The sequence below is a fragment of the Mastigoproctus giganteus genome, chromosome 2, assembly GCF_048544385.1.
Source record: "Mastigoproctus giganteus isolate SK-2022 chromosome 2, ASM4854438v1, whole genome shotgun sequence".
Classification (NCBI taxonomy): Eukaryota; Metazoa; Arthropoda; class Arachnida; order Uropygi; family Thelyphonidae; genus Mastigoproctus; species Mastigoproctus giganteus.
In genome coordinates this window covers 196,687,195-196,707,150 of record NC_143576.1, presented here as the reverse complement: position 1 = coordinate 196,707,150, position 19,956 = coordinate 196,687,195, and the positions used below count along the sequence as shown (strand labels likewise).

The 19,956-nt window shown below is 35.5% G+C and overlaps 1 protein-coding gene across 1 annotated transcript in view; it reads right to left on the bottom strand.

The window, feature by feature from the left end:
* LOC150089892 (armadillo repeat-containing protein 2) overlaps nucleotides 1-19,956 on the bottom strand; it is a 257,400-nt gene that overhangs the window by 143,230 nt on the left and 94,214 nt on the right. Inside the window, exons 10-12 of the mRNA XM_090390120.1 lie at nucleotides 15,900-16,002; nucleotides 14,199-14,371; nucleotides 3,515-3,565 (exon numbers count right to left, since the gene is read on the bottom strand). Of these exons, the coding sequence (XP_090246246.1) occupies nucleotides 3,515-3,565; nucleotides 14,199-14,371; nucleotides 15,900-16,002 (327 nt within the window). The remainder of the gene's footprint in view (nucleotides 1-3,514; nucleotides 3,566-14,198; nucleotides 14,372-15,899; nucleotides 16,003-19,956) is intronic.

The window sequence follows — 19,956 nt, the reverse complement described above, 5'->3', positions numbered from 1 at the left end:
GTCAAGTCAATTTGGTGTGACATAAGCATTGGGAGATCAAAATTGAGAGTAGGAGTGTGCTATAGGCCTAATGACTTTGATGAGTATAATAAGAAACTGTGCAGGGAAATAGAGTGGGCCAGTACATCAGGGAGTCTTATAATGGGGGATTTTAATTTCCCAGATATTGACTGGAATTTGTGGGTTGGTCACTTACACACTAGCAAGGCTTTTGTGGATTTATTGGATGATTGTTTTCTACATCAGCATGTTCGGGAGGCAACTAGAGGGAGTAATACTCTTGATTTGATTATCAGTAGTGATTCTTCGTGCATTAAGAATCTGCAGATAAAGGAACTACTAGGTGGCAGTGATCACAGTGTGCTGAAGTGGAATTTACTCAAAGAGGTAACTACCATCAGGGGTAAAGGGGAGGGTTATTGCTTTCGTAAAGGCAACTACGACGGTCTGAGACAGTATTTAAATTCTATAAAGTAGGACCAACTGAAGATGTTACCAACAGCAAATTCAAAATGGGAAGCATTCAAAGAACTTATCTTGGAAGCTACTAGGCTTTACGTACCAACTAAGAAATATTGTTCAAGGTTTTGGCCTAAGTGGATGTCAGATGAACTAATGAGACATATGACAGAGAAGAAAAATGCATGGGATACATACAAATTAACACATGACACAGAAGCCTATGATAGATACAAGTTGATCTGTAACCAAGTTACAAAGGAGGTTAGGCAGGCAAAGGCAGATTATGAGAAATCTTTGGCAAGGGATACAAACAAAAACAGGAAAGAGTTCTTTACTTATGTAAACTCTAGAAGGAAGGGGATGAATCAGATTCGTCCACTTGATATCGATGGGTCAACTGTTGATGATCCTGCTCAGGTAGCTAACAAACTAAATGAATTTTTGCATCGACATTCACACATGAGGACTTATTCAGTGAGGGGAATGCCAGAGGTGTATTCAACTCTGGCAGTAAGCTACAGAATCTTGAAATAACTGAGAGTAAAGTGGAGGAGAAATTGTTGAAGATAAACACAAGAAAGGCACCTGGGGTGGATGGGATCTATCCAGTTATATTAAAGGAGGCAGCAAAGGAAGTAAGCAAACCCTTAGCCATAATTATGAGCACTTCCTTGGACTCAGGGGAGGTACCCACAGACTGGAGATGTGCAAATGTGACCCCAATTCACAAAGGAGGATCAAAGGCTGACACAAGTAATTATAGACCTGTGAGTTTAACTTCTGTTCCAGGAAAATTAATGGAAGCACTGGTTAAAGAAGCACTGCAGGATCATCTAGACAAGACTTCAGTTATAGGTCGGACACAGCATGGTTTTGTTAAGGGTAAGTCTTGCCTGACCAATTTGATTGGATACTATGATGCAGTCACAAAAGAACTGGATGTAGGGAATAACTTTGATATTATATACTTGGATCTTAGAAAGGCTTTTGATACTGTTGCACATGGAAGACTGCTGCACAAATTGGAGCAGTATGGCATTGGAGGCAAATTGCTGCTATGGATAAAGGGGTGGTTGAGGGGAAGAAGACAGAGACTGGTAATCAATGGACACTGTTCATCATGGACTAATGTTATTAGTGGAGTCCCTCAGGGTTCAGTGTTGGGTCCATTATTGTTTTCGGTATTTATAAATGATACTGATGTGGTATATCAAGCTTAATGTCCAAGTTTACAGACGATACAAAGGTTGGCAGGGTTGTCAAGGACACTACTGATACTATGCTTCTGCAACAGGATCTGGAAAGGTTGAGCAGATGGGCTGAGAGGTGGCAAATGAAGTTTAACAATGACAAATGTAAAGTACTACATATGGAAAACAGTAATCCCAGAGCAACATATCAACTCTGTGGTACTACACTGACTGGTAGAGAATGAAAAGGACCTGGGGATAATTGTGCAGGCAGATATGAAGTTCTCTGAGCAGTGCAGACGGGCTGCAAGAGTAGCTCATGGTGTCTTGTCAATGATATACAGGAATTTTTCTAGCAGGGATAAGGAGGTGATTATTCCCTTGTATAAGGCAATGGTTAGGCCACATCTTGAGTACTGTATACAGGTCTGGAGGCCTCATTTCAAGAAGGATGTAGAGCTGCTGGAATGAGTACAGAGAAGGGCAACAAGATTAGTGAATGGAACAAAGGGGTACTCTTATGAAGAAAGGCTTAAGTTTTGCAAATTACAGTGTCTGGAGACTAGACACCAGCGAGGTGATCTGATTGAGGTGTATAAAGCCTTGAATGGTTTGAGCATGCTCAATTCTGATGGGATTCTTTCTCTTGCTCAGAATAATCACCTGAGAGGACATAAATTCAAATTTGAGGAAAGACAGATGTAGGATAGAAGTGCAGAAATTTGCCTTTAGCCAGCGGGTAGTTGGTTAGTGAAACAGCCTTCCATCCCTTGTTGTGGAAGTTGATAGCCTAAATAAATTTAAGGCTCAGCTGGACAGGTATTTCGAACAAACGAAGGGGTGAAGTGGAAGTGGGTTTTTTTTTTTTTTTTTTTTTGGCTGATGCTGAATAAGCTTGCTTTCTTGCATCATATGCCTCTACTAATGCTAATACTAATGCTAATGCTAAGATTGGAATTGTGATCGTGAAATCTGGATTCATGAAATATAGATCACTGGTTTCGGAAAAAAACCTTGCACTGGCAACATGCATGAAATTTGTAAGATGCTATGTGCGGCCACTACTTCTTTATGGAGTTGAAACGTGGACATTCAAGGCTTCAGCAGTGAAGAGAGTGGAGTCCTTTGAGATGTGGGTGTACAGAAGAATGCTGAGGATCCCCTGGATGAAGCAGATGACGAATAAACAAGTGTTACAAATTATAGGATATAATCAGCAAATGATGAACATTGTGAAAAGTTCACAAAAGTAAGCCAAAATACTTGGGACACATCATGAGAGGAAGGAAGTACGAGTTGCTGTGGGTGGTCCTGGAGGGAAGGATGGAGGGGACGAGAGGAGTTGGCCGACAAAAAACCTCATGGATGGATAAAATCAAGAAATGGGTGGAACTGGGATTCAAAGAACTTGTCAGATGAGCTGAAGATAGAAAAAAGTTCAAAAAAGTGATCGCCGACCTCTGAACTCAGAGATGACATTGAAAGAAGAAACAATTGAAACATTCATAACATTTCTTTCATTACTAGAAAATACTATTAGTGATATATTCTATGTATCGATTGGATACACTAAGTCATATGCTGTAATCTTATTTCTTGAAAACCTTGATGTGTGGGAAAAAAAATTAATGGGATTCTGATAATTCATATAAGTAGGGAGTAAAGCTGTTCAGAAATCTGAGTTCTTTATTATTCTATGTGTTATTTTCCTTATTTGACTCAAAATAAATTTAATTCATTTATAATACATTCTGAGAGATTTTAAAAATTGAATGAATACTCATATTATATTTTATTCTCATATTCTATATTTTATAAATAAGGCATTTGAAATTTCCTACAATTTTAAAATGCAACAGTACCTGAACAAGAATATTTGCAAGAGAATTGCTCACATCTCGTTCCTGTTCAATCTAAAATAAAAATATTGTTATCATTGAAACTATGGCAAAAATTTACTTAAATGTATAATGCTATAAAATTATGATTTCAGATATACATATCAGCAAAATCAAAAACAACATAAAATGTTTAGTCCCCCCACCCCCAGTAATACTTTACAGTGTTGTAAATTTAATGATCCAAAAAGTCAGATAACATTCTATTTTGAATATACTGCAATAATAATCTGATGTATTGCAATATAATGCAATTATATTCTAATTCAGTTAAGTACTGTGATATAATTAACTGTAAGTTTAAGGACTCCTTATGTGCTGTATTATAATGACTAAGTATATTAAAGTAGTACTGCTTAATTTTCAGCACTCACCTCTTGATGAATCCACTTGGATGTGATAAGTTAAAGAAGACATATAGTTAAAAAGAGTGAGAGACTTACTCATACTAAATCATTACTGAAGTCGTAGTTCAATTTAAATTTTAAAAATTAAACATGAAATTAATTTAAATCCATTAAAATATGCACGTAAGAAGGGAATGTACATTCCATTCCACGGTTGTCAATTAAAAACATAAAGGTGGGGATAACCTTGAAAAGATTAATTATTAATAAGTCTCTCACTCTTATTAACTGTGTGTCTTCTATAACTTATCACATCTAAGTGAATTCATCAAGAGGTGAGTGCTGAAAATTAAGCAGTGCTACTTTAATATACTTAGTACTGTGATATATTAAAATAAAATAAAAAGTATTATGTAAATATACATATATTTATCAGATTATATTTATTTTATATTCACATACATAGTTCTATAACTCAGAAAACAAGAACAATGTGAAACTTAAAATGTTATGTCATATGAAGATAACCCTTTAAGTTACTGCACTTTAAAATATGCAGCAATATACCCACCACTTTGTTTATTGTTTCATATTCCTTGGCAAAACACCAAATTTCCCTCATATTTGCCATATTTCTCTGTGGAGAAGTAAATGCTATTCAGCCAATCACATGTGTTGCGTGGCTATCAATTATTATTATTATTGGCCATATGGTGCAAGGAAGTCTGGGGCTTATGCTGCACCAGCCAAAAAAAAATTTCCGAGTTACTCTGAAAGAGAGAGAGAGAAGTAGAAAGGAATCACCAAGAAAGAGAAGAATGATGATATCCAGCTCAGGACCCTGGGTGTGCCAAGCCCAGGGTCCTGAGCTGGATATCATCATTCTTCTCTTTCTTGGCGATTCCTTTCTACTTCTGAATTTATGCTGAATTGTGTGTTGCCTGACTGGCCACTTATCAACCATACAGCTACAATCACTAGAAAAAGTGGCTTTTTTATCAAATCAAATGAAAATTCATATGCTTTATCTGCATTTGATTTTGATCATGGAGGGACCTTCTGCTCTCATCAAAGACTGAGTGCCACATACTCAGTGCTATGCTATGCAATGAAGTTTAACATTGACAAATGTAAAGTACTACATATGGGAAACAGCAACCCCTGAGCAACGTATCAACTCTGTGGTACTACACTGACAGTGGTAGAGAACGAAAAGGACCTAGGGGTAATTGTGCAGGCAGATATGAAGTTCTCTGAGCAGTGCAGACGGGCAGCAAGAGTAGCTCATGGTGTCTTCTCAATGATATACAGGAATTTTTCTAGAAGGGATAAGGAGGTGATTATTCCCTTGTATAAGGCAATGGTCAGGCCACACCTTGAGTACTGTATACAGGTCTGGAGGCCTCATTTCAAGAAGGATGTAGAGCTGCTGGAACGAGTACAGAGAAGGGCAACAAGATTAGTGAATGGAACAAAGGGTTGCTCTTACAAAGAAAGGCTTAAGTTTCGCAAATTACAGTGTCTGGAGACTAGGCACCAGTGAGGTGATCTGATAGAGGTGTATAAAGCCTTGAATGGTTTGAGCATTCTCAATGCCGATGGGATTCTTCCTCTTGCTCAGAATAATCACCTGAGAGGGCATAAATTCAAATTGAGGAAAGTCAGATGTAGGATAGATGTGCGGAAATTTGCCTTTAGCCAGTGGGTAGTTGGTTGGTGGAACAGACTTCCATCCCTTGTTGTGGAAATTGATAGCCTAATAAATTTAAGGCTCAGCTGGACAGGTACTTCGAACGAACGGAGGGGTAAAGTGGAAGGTTTTTTTTTTTTTTTTTTTTTTTTTGGCTGATGCTGCATAAGCTTGCTTTCTTGCATCATATGCCTCTACTAATGCTAATGCTAAAACTTGGGCTTATCTTCAACTTAGAGACAAATACCATTAAGTTAGAAAGAATGTGGTTAATTAATTTCATTAACCTCATTCTTCCTAAGTTGCTAATATCCTTTTAAATGGTATAGAATTGCCAGAATAGGTGAATTCACTATACATTTAAAAATCTGAAACAACACTAGAAAGGCTTAATGGCCTCTCATTAGTTGGCAGGTGGTCTCTATTAGTGAACATATGCCAAACTGTGAATGTATTTTGTAACTGAACAACTGAGCCATATATAGAATTAAAACTTTCATTTAGAACATAACTGCTTTAACCCACAGAGTTGGGACACATTTGCTTTATGCAAATGTGTCCCAATGGTAAAATCTGCTTTGGTAGTCCAGTTATCCAACTCTTCATCAGAAGAGTTGATTAACTGGATCTTCTGTGGAGTTATCTTATCTATTTTACCAGCACTTAAGTCTTTCATCCCTGCTTCACTTTTTTCTTTCTTGATATCTGTATATGTTTAGAATCCCCTGGATGGTTATATGGATATTTATTTTTGAGGTGGTATATTAATGGGGATCTTGAGAGTTCTTCTCGGTATTATTGAATTAATCAGTTCCCTGTGAAGGTTGCTATATAAAAATATCTAGTTTTTCCTCTCTCAAATTGGAAGAAAAAGTTCTAAAAGTAGGACAGTTCCCTGCTCCATGTGGATGAAGGTACAGATATGCATTCAAGAAACAGAGAACATGCCGTAAGTAAATACCTAGAAATTAAAAAGTTGCAGTGGTACAAAGGAGATGCACTGTTGGACTTGCCCCATGTTCTTTCTATTGATGCATTTACCTGCTCTCTTGTACCACATGGCAGTTTCATAGGTAAGAATGGAAATGATTACTGTTCCCTATAAGGGATTTAGAATTGCATCTTCAAGTTCCTAGTCTCTTCTACTGTTTTTGATTTTTTAATATGAGATTAACTATATGAGCTGTGAAGTATAGTTTTTCTTCCAAGGAAATTCAGGATATTTTACTGTATAGTATCATTTTGAAGACTGTCAATTTGTGTTGAACTACAAGTTGCCAGTTCGGGGAGGACTATGTTGGTTATAATTTCAAGTTCAGCTCTAGAAAATCACTTGGTCATCAATACAGTGGGGGGAGGGGGGGATTTTTAACATGCTGGAAATGCTTGGCAAGAAATCATTCTGCACAATGTTTCAGGATACCAGACCAAGAACCTAGAATACAATGTTTCAGGATACCAGACCTAGAAGGCACCCCAAAAAACTATTTCCTTAAGTTCCAGGAAATAGTTTTTGGGTTCCTTCTAGGAAATTCACTCAACAATGGAATAGATTATTTCTCCTAGTATAAACTTATTAGTTAGCAATTTGTTTATATATTAGATCCGAAGGGTTGATGTGCACCCACAGTGTTAACAATGGCTTGCCAGGAATTCTTTTTTTCAGCATGAATCAAATTTGTGTACTTTTTGAAGTCCTTGCCCTAAATTCTTTGAGATTTTAAAATTTCTGCACCATCCAGCAGTTCACATATTGTAGATATTTCTCATCAGTGGGGCATAACTGATAATTCAGAATGTGCCATAACATGTAAGTATGGCTTAGTAGATTGTAAATGGTCATTGTTAAGATTAGAAGCAAGACCATGTATAGTTGTGATATGAATCAGGAAGGTTTTTTTTTTTTATATCTTTAGTTCTTTTTGCAGCTAAGCCTGTTCTATCAGTCTCACTACTCATTATATACCGATGCAGACAAGATAAAGTTGGGGAAGAAGAAAGTGCTATATGCATTGATAAATTTTTTTAGAAATTTTTAGCTATACATAACATAACATGAGCTCAGAGTGATAATAATAGGATAAGAACATACACACTACACAAGAATTTTTTAGAAACTCAAAAGCAAGCTTATACTTTAGCTAAACTTCAGCAACTGCAGATTACATTACCTTTTCAAAGTAATGTAATTTGAAAAGGTAATGTAATCTGCCTTTATAAGTTGATTACATTATTGTAATCAACTTATAAAGTTGATTACAATAGGATAAGAACTCAGTATTCGTGGCAGTTGATTACAATAGGATAAGAACTCAGTAATCGCGGAATTTCTCAGGATTACGTTCCTGAGAAATGCCGCGAATACTGAGTTATGGCTCCCATAGTAATAAAGGGGTTCCGTTCCAAAGTAGGAAATATATAAGAAAAACTAGTCTAAAATTTTGTCTATGTATGTATTATATGTACCTTCATAATATGACTGTACATAGACAGTACATAGTAAAATGCAAGCATATGGCATCGAAATGAAAATAAGAAACAGTTTAATATTAAATGTAATATTTATTAGAAATTTCAAACAAATCTTTCAAACCAGCACCTTTGCTAGCTAAAAAACTTATCCTGCCAGTGCTATCACCAGTTTCTCTAAAGTGTTGATAAAGGAGTTTTGCCTTTTCACGAATGACGAGTGAACTTAACGGAATTTTATTTTGAGTTCGGTCTTCTATCCACAGATTTAAAGCCTTTTCCATTTTTTCAAATTTAACATCAAGAGTTACAGAGCAAATTTTTGAAGCAATTAGCGCGTTTTCATGGACACTACGGCGGATTTTTTCTTCCGATTTTTGGATTGATCGTACCGTTGACTCAGTGATGTTATAATGTTTTGCCACTGAGGAGACACTTTCACCATTAGAAATTTTATCTAATAACTCAATTTTATTCGCTAACGTCATCACCTTTGATCTTTTCACATTTCCCTTGTTATTTGTATCCATATTTTTGTACGGGCTAAAAAGAACTTGTCCAAATAAAGTCACTTTCTTCCGTTAGCACACTCGAAAAAGTCTGTTTTACACTGCAAAACGGTAGATTTATCTCTTTTGTAAGCATATAAACTTATAAATTGATAAATTTATTCAATTTATAAGCATATAAATTAAAAGCAAACAACAAAACCTTCCACGACAAGCGCATAACACATACTGAACAAGGATTAGCGAGAAACATCCACGCTCGCGATTTTGTCACACCTCTCCCCCCCCACCCACTGAGCACTGTTTTGACCGGGAAAGATAATTTTAGCCACGCCCATGTTTTTTTATGGCGGAAAATGTTCACGGCGCTTTAAAATTCACATTTTTTAGGTTTCATTTTATACTAAATCAGCGACTGCGAATACGTGAAATCGTGAATACAGATACCGCGAATAGTGGGGGTTTACTGTAAAAAATGAGAACGAAATACAGGTAGTTCCCGACTTTATGAGTTAATTCGTTCCTAGTGTGCACTTGTAAACGAAACTCATAAAGCAGAAATTTATCTCCCATAGACGAAATGTTCAAACAGGGGTTTCATTCTCAACAATGAAATTTGACCACAGTAATGTTAAATAAAGGTCAACAAGATTAAACAATGATTTATTTATCCAAAGAAATGAAAACATAGCCTTTAAAATCAAGCAAATTATAATAATAAAGAAATTATTTGTCATAAAAATGTTAAATAATGTTTATTCTTCATCATCATTGACTAGATGCATACTCATTGATGGTTCTTCACTCATTGCTGGCTTAGTACTCAGTTAGTTTGTTGGAAGCACAAGGAGTCATCTTCTTTGAAAATGCTTCAAAGGTCATTTGTTTCCAAGGCAGCCTTCTCTTTTCTTTATAAATTTCACGATAGCATGCATAAGCATTTTTTAAAATCTGTAGAAACTTTTCTGGGGTTCTCAAAATTTGAATCTTGTGACTTGAAAATCTCAATTGCTTTTTCTATGTGTTGAAAAGCTTCGTCAAGTCCCTTAAGAGTGAAGGAATGAACAGAAGTTTCAGCTGTTAAATCTTCTTCTTCCTCAACTTCTTCACATTTTGGCATTTCAAGGTCTTCATTTTTGAGCTCTCCATTGTGTGTTTTAAGCAGATCAGTGATGTCAGTTGTAGATACCTCAAGCTGCAATTGGTTAGCTATATTAACGACTGCCTCTGTTTCATTTTGTAGGACCACTGCTGGTTCTTGAAATCTTCAAAATTATCAATAAACTGATGACAGGGTTTATTTCAAACACCTTTCATGTTCTTCTCAGTAAATTTGGCCCAGGCTCGTTTTATTATTTTGATTGCATCTAAAATATGGAAGAGTTCTTTCCAAAATTCTTTATGAGTTGGACCTCCCTCCTTATTGCTGCCTGAACAAATAAACGCACACACAGTAGTAATGAATTGTATAGCTACGCACGTGGTTTGAAATGCCGTATTTATAAATGTTTAGTTTAAATATTTTTGAATTTTGTTTAGTTTTGAATATTGCAATTAATATTCATATTTTTGATTCTGTTGATACACGATATTTGAAAAAAAAAATAATAACTCGTAAAGCTAAAACTCATTAAGCATGAACTGCTTGTACTTTTCACAATTATGTATTTAACTTATATTTTACAAATGTATAGCAGAATTTTGTTTTATAAAATTAGTGTTGCCACTTTGATCTATGATCTAGCATCAGGGCCAGAATGAACTTTTGCAAAATAATGGCATTAAAATTCAAAATTCATAACACAAATAATAATAAAAATTTCAGTATTCATTCAGTATTATTTCACAGTGTATGTCTAATAATTTTAATGCAAGGCCAGGTGCATGGGCTCTGTTTGACATTGTTCTGCCACCTCTAGCACAGAAAATGCATTCCTATAATGTGGTACAGTACCTCCGTAGCCGAGTGGTCAGGAGTGGGAGTGCAGTAGCACACGCTCTTTGAGTAGACCGGGGTTCAAGCCCCTGACTGCTAAATAAGCTTGATCTGCCACCCCACACCCACACTGGACCAGCATGGCAGATTATGGTCCATTTCCCTCAACATGAACTGTTGATTTTTTTTTTTTTTTTTTGATTTGGTAGTTGTTGGCGCATCGGCTTCTGTGGCCATATTGCACCTCCCAAGGTTTTTGCAGTACTTTGATCCAAGCCCGAGGCGGGAATCGAACCTGCGACCTTTGGGTTGCCGGGCAGGTACTTTACCCACTCGGCTAGCCCGGTCGGCATGAACTGTTGAGGAGGCTTCCATCTTGCAGTGGGTTGATAATGGCTGCAGTTTACCTTTTACCTTTTTTTACATTACATTACTGCAACTGAGAAATTTCAGAAAATAAATAAATAAATACAGCACAAACTCTGAAATTTGGCAACCATGGGGCCTGACCACTGTCAGATTTTGGGATGAAACCTTATTGACATGCCTTATTTATCATGGTGTAATACAATATATCAGTATACTGTACTTTGATTTTGCTATCATATAAGGCTGTACTGCACAGAAATATAGAAAAGAAAGCACAGTATAGGCAATAAATAAAAATTGCGACAACCAATAGCATCTTGAGCTGTTTGTCATTCTAATACTAACCCATACTGTAACAAAGACATGAAAAAATTGTTTTTGCATGCACCTTCCCATTATATCATTACATTAATGAGAATATTGCTCCAAATTTATGCATTTTTGATTTACAAACTACTTCTCAGGAATGCATGGTGTTCACAAATCAGGAAAACACTATACTTGGATTCCCTTCAGTCACAGCTGTTAAAATAGAGGCAGCAAGATTAATCATTTTATTCAGATGCCTTCTAAAGAATTACCAATAGGTTCAGTCAAATGGACTATCTAGCAGACAGCCTGCAAAAACCACTGAAGCTGTAGCAAAAACCAAGTATAGGGAACACTGGAATTTGCCATGATGCCTGTCATAACCTCAAAAGCTGTAATTCAATGACAGAAGACACAGAGTGATGCAGGGCTGTGCTCTGTTGAGCACAGCCCTGTATCACTCTGTGCTCAACAGGAACTTGAGGGCTGTGCTCTGTTGAGCACAGCCCTCAAGTTCCTGTTGAGCAAAGTGGCACTACTCTGCCAGGTGATAACATTTATCTAGTATTGCCTAGTGTCACAGAGAAATGACCATTTGTCCTGTGTGGTATCATGCTACACCTCTACCTTTGCTTATATTGGTTTATACCATGGTGGCCACCTCCAGCATGCTAGGAATAGCATTTTTGGGCCTTACACTTCCTGGCAAGTTTTTACCCCAGGTTAATAATTATATAAATAGTATAATGATAAAATATATTAATAATGGCAATTTTTTTTAAAATTAAAATATAACAAACTTCTGTAATGTAACTGTAAATGCTTTTAATTTTTACATGCTAAATTTAGTTACTTACAGAATGGCAACAAACACAGATTTCTGCCTGAAATTTTCTGTCTGGTTAAATACATAGTGAAGAAATACACTGTAATGATAATACTTTCAAAAATCCAACCCTTTAGGTTAGAATTACTGGTAAGTTTCAATATTATGAAGTTATTATTAGCTTGAATTTAGTACAGTTCTAAAACAAGAAACTTATAGCATGGTTTGTAGGATATTTGTTTGAATTTTTTTTAGTTCTCAAACATGCACTGGAGAGAGAGAGAGAGATGCTGTGATAATATTATTTTCAAAAATGTGTTTAGGTATTAATAAAGAGCAATTGAATGTAGCATTTTTCTATTTGTAGCAATGGATACTTTTAATGTAACATTTTATGACACAGGACATGGGAGATGCTAGTCATTCCATACACAGCAGGCAGCTGACTTAAACTGTAGAGCACAAATGGTAACTGACTTAAATTATAGTGAGAGCTTTTGTGCTCAGCACAGTTGCAAAAAAAATATAGCATGATGAAAAATACTAAAGACTATAATAGCTACAAGTTGATCTATAACTGCACCACAGAAAAGGTTAGGCTAGCAAAGGCACACTATGAGAAATTGCTGGCTAAAAAAGCAAAGAACAGAGACAAAGCGATTATCATGTATGTGAATACAAAGAAGAGAAGAAAAAATCAGGTCAGACCCATTATACATGGGTCCAATATTAATTTCTTTGAATGGATCTGATTTTAAATATCAATACAAAGTATGTGTATTGATATTTAATACTTTGTATATATATATACAAAGTAAAGCCAGATTATCCAAGGCTTTCCATTGATATTTACAGACAAAGACCCTTCAGAGTGAGGAGAAATTGTGAGAGTGAAGCTGGAAAGCACGAAATATTAGCAATACTGAAATTTCAAAAAATTTTTAGAAAATATTTTGAGCCTAAAGGCAAGTAAGAACTGGGGTTGATGGTATACACCCAGTAATTATGAGAGATGTGGCAAAATATGAACCATGGAACCATTAAATTTAATTACAAGTGCATCATTGGACTCACGAGAAATTTTCTTGGATTGGAGAAGGTGCCAATGTAACACCAATATATAAAGGTGGTTCAAGTGGTGAAGTTAATACTGCCAGTGGATTTCAGTGGAAGAAAAAATCATGGAAGCAATGACCATGGATGCAATATGGGTTCAATTAGATAGAAATGAAATTCTGCATGAATGCTGAATGAAATAGAAAAGAAAACACAACATAGTTTTGTAAAGGGAAAATCATGCTTAACCAACCTAGTTAGCTATCTGACAGAGTCACTCTTGAGCTGAATTTAGAAAATGATTTTGACATTTTTTACTTGAATTTCAGCAATGCATTTGAATCTGTCCTGCACAAGTGGTTACTGTATAAGCTGGAACACATTAGAATTACAGGAAAAATCTTTAGATGAATTGCAGAGTGACTGCAGGATAGGAGGCACAGAGTTGTGATTAATGGTTGCTCTTCAGATTAGTTTGATACTTCCCCAAAATTTGATACTGGGACTACTGTTGTTTTTGACTTTCTTAAATGACATAAATGAAGGGATACATTGTCTTCAAATTTTGACAAGTGCCAAGAAGCACTTCTTTAGGATGACTTAAATAGACTTCAAAGATAGTCAGAAAAGTGGCAGCTATGTTTAAATACAGCAAAATGGGCCTATAACCCATAATAGCTTATAACTTATACACCTGATGGTATCAAGTTAAAAACAGTAGAGGTAGAAAGTGCTTTGGGGGTTATGATATGGCTGGATGTGAAGTTCTCTGAGCAGTGTAGATACCATGTGGCAAGAAGGAACCATGGTGTACTATCAATTTATCGAACATTTGCTTGTAGAAAGAGTAAAGTTTTCAGCTTCCACCACTAAGAGAATGAAGGCTAAAAACAGCAAATGGGATCATTTCCAATGTTTGGGAGGAAGCAGCCATCAAAATATGAACCAGTTGTTGAAATATGAAGTGACCAGTTGTTGAAATCCAATGAATTCATGCTATCATCACTATACTGCAGTACCTTTCCAGATTAAGAAGGCTGCAGTGTGAATGAATGCTGTAGATATTTCTTGGGTTTAGGTTAGGCAGTTTCCAATAACAATAACAATAAAAAAACAAAGTATTAAAAAAATACTTACTAAAGTATTGACTGCGCACAATTGAGACACAAGAATATCTACGCAACCCAATCTGGAAAGGTTTTCCAAAAGGCTTTCATTTGCTGCTAAGAATTTAATAGTTGCAACAGCATATAGCATGGCATCTGCATCACAGGAAGGGTCCAAGGACTGTACAGCACCCAAATAATGCTCTGTATAACATAATTTAGTAATAAATATTAAAATGTTCCTACTTTATTATGAATAGCAACTTTAGATTTTGTAATATGAAAAAGTAATACAATTTTATCTATACCTCATATAAACTTAAAAACTTACTCCTTATAAATTAATCAATATTTTAGTAAAAATTAGGGATAACTAAAACAACACTACAATTGATAAAAATAATAACAAAGGCACAATATACACTATTTCCCCAAAATCTAATCACCCCATTTTGGGTTTGGTTTGGATCATAACGAAATGCACAACCTCTTGAGTGGGTATTTATACTCAAGTCAGGTTAAGAAATGGCAAGGGAAAGTAGGAGTTCGGCATGGTTGGATCATATCTTTTAAACTGATAATGAACTTTAAAAACTAAACAACATTAAAATATACTACCCTCCAAAAAGTATCTGGGAACCATGTTTTTATAATAAATCTGACCTTCCAAGATAAATAAGTGAATCAGAACAGTATAAGGAAGGTACATGAGCCACACAAGTTATTTGTTCTCATCATAGCATATAGAGCTGAAATGACTGGTTTCTAGAGGAGTATTATTGTGATGTTGCTGCTGGCTTGTTGATTTGTGCAACGACCAACAACTACATCATCAGACATTGCTGCACTGGCCATCTGCTTGGCCAGTGTAACAAAAGCCTGTGGCTTCTTTGTGCAATATGGTGAATCCTATTACTACATCTACCATTGATGATGTTATCAAGAAATGGAAGCATGACACCAACACATAAAAGCAGTAGAAGCTATTTCCACATGACCAGGGAGTACGCAGAAGGGCAGTACATCAAAACCAGAAGGATCTTCGAGCAAAATTAGCAGCGTATCTCCTACAGAAACTGCCAACATGTCTCAAGGAATTCCTCCTCACATGGTTCAATCAAATCAGAACTGGCAAAATTTCTTCTTCAGCATGAGGAACACCCTTTCACTTCTGGTTTAGCTTCATTGGACAGGAGTCGGTTTCCAGTGGTTCCCCTCTTCTACTAAGGCAATTATTATAGCACACATGATAACTACATGCAAATTCAACAATTCCATATCCATTTGTAACATATACTTTTGTTTATTGTTAACTTGTGACCTGTTTCTTCAGGGTGTTTGCATTAGCCTTTACTGTTATTTAAAGTATTTTCTCACTGAAAAAATATTCCAAGTTTATGCATTGTCTCACAGCACTGCCTGAATCATGGTGCAACTCACCCACATCACCTACACATAGTTGAAGTGCCTTTTTTTTCATCTTTCAATTCATTTTGCTACATATTGCCTTTCAAAGAACATATAAATGATAGTAAAGTATAAATGCATTTCACAAAATAGTTTGACAGAGTGAATAAACTGCAAAACTCGCATTACACTTTATCATATCAGTGGAAAATAGCAATTAAAACTTTTTCTTAAATATTTCTAAGTTAATAAAAATTACATAAATATTATTTAGTAAAAAATATATCTGTTCAAAAAATAAAAATTATAAATAATATAATTTTACCTAGAAACTTATTATCCAAAAATACAGTATCATTCTCCTGGTCTCTGCTTATTCGGTACAGAAGTTTACACACATTGGTTAAATTTCTTCCAGCTACCTTTAACTATATTGTATACAAAAAACAATACATTAATTTTATCTAGGAAAATAAAAAATTATATTAAAATCTTCTCTAAATACACTACAGTCAGTTTATTAGGTATGTTGATCTAAAAGAGCAGACACCTCCTGCAGCCTCCAAAACAGCCTCAGTCAGGACAAGGAATTCATGAGGTGCTCAATGCATTCCAGGGATGATGGCCCATGCAAACTCGATTGCACTATTAGCTCTTAGATTGGCTGGTGGTGGAACCCTGCCAAAAACAGCTCATTCCACATCATTCCAAATACGCTAAGATGGGTTCAGATCCGATGACTAACCAGGAAAACAAAATTGACAAAATTACCCTGATGTTCATGAAACCATTCCCAAGTGATCCATGCTTTGACATACATTACCTATTGTAAGTAACTGTTATCAGATGGGTAAACTATGAGCATGAAGAGATGAATATAATCAGCAACAATGTTCATGTAAGTTGCAAAATTCAGACATTGAATCCAAGGGTATTAGGCACCCTAACATGTGCTGTGAAAACACTTCCCACACCATCATCACACTTCCACATCAGTATGCAATGTTGACAACTGGCATGATGGAGATTGATCCACTGATTTATGCTTCCAGTGAGGTACACTGGTCTTGCCATCAGCATGAAACAACTGGAACTAGGATTTGTCAGATCAGGTAACCTTTTCCGTCTTTTCCAGTGTCCACTATGCTCATAGCAGCTTCATTTTAGCTGACAAGATTGGAACTTGGTGAGGGCATAAGCTGCAATATTCATGCAAATTGGATGTATTGTGCAATTCACAATGTGTTGTGCCACAACTGGTAAGATAATGTGTTATCTGACCAACTGTGGCACATCTGTTAGACTGCCATCCTTTGTACCTTCCACCAAAATTTCACATAAGCTGTCTCTAGCCATGAACTGCCAATGACTATACCGAATTTTCTGGTTACTGAACCATTCTTAGTATTTTCTAAACCAGAAGTGGCCACAGACAAGCTGGCAGCAACTGATGCCCTATTTTGTCAAAATCTAATGGCAATATGTTGAGGATTTTGGCACCCTAGGCAACTGACACTCCTTGTATAGGCAGTCCTTGGATGATAGGAGTGTACCTAATAAATTGGCTGCTCAGTGTATGTGCTTAGAGAAATAATAACACTGAATATAAAACATTAAAACATTAACACCTATAAAACATTAAAATTTCACCAATAGAGAGTTAATCAAAATAAAAATATACACAAGAGAAATGGCATCATTAGCATAAAAGAAATCAAGCTGAAAAAATATAACGGTCTGATGTTATCATTGTTCATTTCAAAAATCAATAAACTAAGAACAAACATTGTATGCTGGTAAGTGAAAATAAATGAGCTTGGAGTACCTGGTTTGTTCATTGTCTTTGGGTCTTCTGAATGATATAACTACAAAATTCTTAATATTATTGCACATAAAATTCAATACAGAAACCAGGTGGAATTAAACTATGAGATTTTATTCACAGGTAATAAAGTAAATGTAATGTGGTTATGAGAAAGTACTTATGAAGTTTACTGGAATCCAGCACTTAGCAGTGAATGGTGTCAGATGAGACAGAGAAAAGCAGCAATGCAGGATGAAAACAAAATTAAAAAAAAACATTTGTTGACAAAGAACTTGCATGGTGCAAAATAAAATAAGTCAAATGTTTCCAAGGATTTTCCTTTTTAGGCACATTAGCATATATGAGTAAAGTTCCTACTGTCTTTACTATTGACCATCTACCGACATACAACAATTTGACACCTAGTGGATGAATTTTCATAAAATTTCATATTTGGCTCTTTTAAAAAGATTTGTGGAACCATCCCACATGTCATTAAAATCAGACCAATACTAATCTGGCAATTATTGTTTCTTTGTTCATCTCTGCATGTAATAATTCAATTGTCAATAAATGATTTTGATGAAATTTTATATTAGGCTATTTTAGTGTTATTTGGCAAAACTTGCAAAATTTCATTACAATCAGACAAATAGAAATCTGGCAATTTTATTTTTTTTTTTCATACATATCACATAGGCTATCCATACATTGTACATTTTGCCTTTAGCACTACACCTTATGTCTGTTGCTCCATGCTGATTGGAGGTTAGTTGGTTGGTTATTGGTAGTTTTATGGCAAATCTGCATCTAAGGCTATAGTGTGCCAAGTCAAAAGGCATAAAATATACATAAAAAATTTAATTAATATATTATAAACAAATATATGTATAATGCTCAGACTAATGGGTAAAACATAAACAGCATTCATTGCTAAAAAACATATATTTTACTACAATATGTTGAACAGTTAAAACTGTGTTACGATATCTACACATAGGATGATCGTCAGCCGTCAGCAGATAAGAATGCATCAGGTGACAATGTCCTATGTGCAGCCAAGCAAGGACTACTTCCTCCCAGCAAACTATGTGCTGACTAGAATGCCAGTGCATTATTACAGACTTAATTTCATTTATCTTTTTGATGAGTTGCCCATTCCAAGATTCTTGCCATCGTGTACTTAATTTGTTGCATATAGAGGACTAGCAGACAGGAAACAAGCAGATGCGACTTTGTGGTTGCTGATTTTGCTGGAGCATCAGCCAAGTCATTGACTGTGATACCAACATGGCTAGAGATTCAGAAAAAGCGAATATCAAAGTTTAAAACTTGAAGACAGTGCAGTGTAGCATTTGCTGCACTGTCTTCAAGCCATCCAATGCAAAACCAGAGGTGTTTTTCTTATCAGATGAGGCCTGTAATACACTTAGAGGATCAGTATATAGCATGTACCTTTGGTACTGGCGAGATTTTATATGATCCAAGGCTAATTCTGTTGCACATAACTCTGCAGGGTACATACCACATTCATATAGAATCCTACTGCAAATTGTTTTGCTTGGAAAAACAAGCAAATCCTGCAAACATTTCAGAGTTTGAGCCATCTATATATATATACTGACAAGGAGTCAGAGTAGTCAGTGTGCTGCAAAGAAATTGCAAATATATACATGGAAATGTGTCAACTTTCGGCCAGCAGCTAAGAGTAAAATCACAGAAGTCATATACTCCAAGAAGGAAAGACCCTAGCTGATGTGGATATATTACTCTACACAACCTATCTAATTACAAGACATGGCTTGCTAATTTCAAAAGCTTGTTGAGTTAGGACTTATTAGCATTAGCATTAGTAAGAGAAAATGAATTAAGAAAGCAAGCTTATATAGCATCAAGGGTATCTAATTCACGTGTTGGACAAGTTTTGCAGCTCTCATGAATGCTAAGTTTTTAATTATATTTAGCCAGTTTATTGACTTAATTGTTAGATTAAATTATTTTCTATAAGAAGCTTATAGACCTAATCAAGCTCCGTGGTTTATTTTGAATTTAGGTAGCACAATTTTGAAAGTAATTAATACCTCGTGTGCGTAGATTTACCGTTCATAACTTGCCACCACTGTCATACAATACAACGTGTACCCCGAACTAGATAGCGTAAAGTTTAACGGAAAACTAGATAGCAAGTATAGTAGTATCAATTAATCATTAAAATTTCCTAATCTTATTAAATTTCATTGTGAATTAAATTGTACTTTAACTAAATACAAATAATGATCTAGTTTTTACAAACATAACATTATAAACTAATACATATAACTTGACAGGAGATAAGAAAGTCATATAACATAACTCGGAGATAATATTCGATACCGAAATACATATATAAATATAGCATTATAAGTGCATTGGGATATAAGTTTAGGGTTATATTTTGCACTGGAATTTTATTTGAAATTGAATAGAAATCATTACTCGGACCATAGCAACAAAGCAAAAGGCTCAGACTAATGGGAGTGCTGTGGCTCAGAGGAGAACTGAGGGGGGGGCAGTTGTCCTCTGAATCACAGCCTTTTGA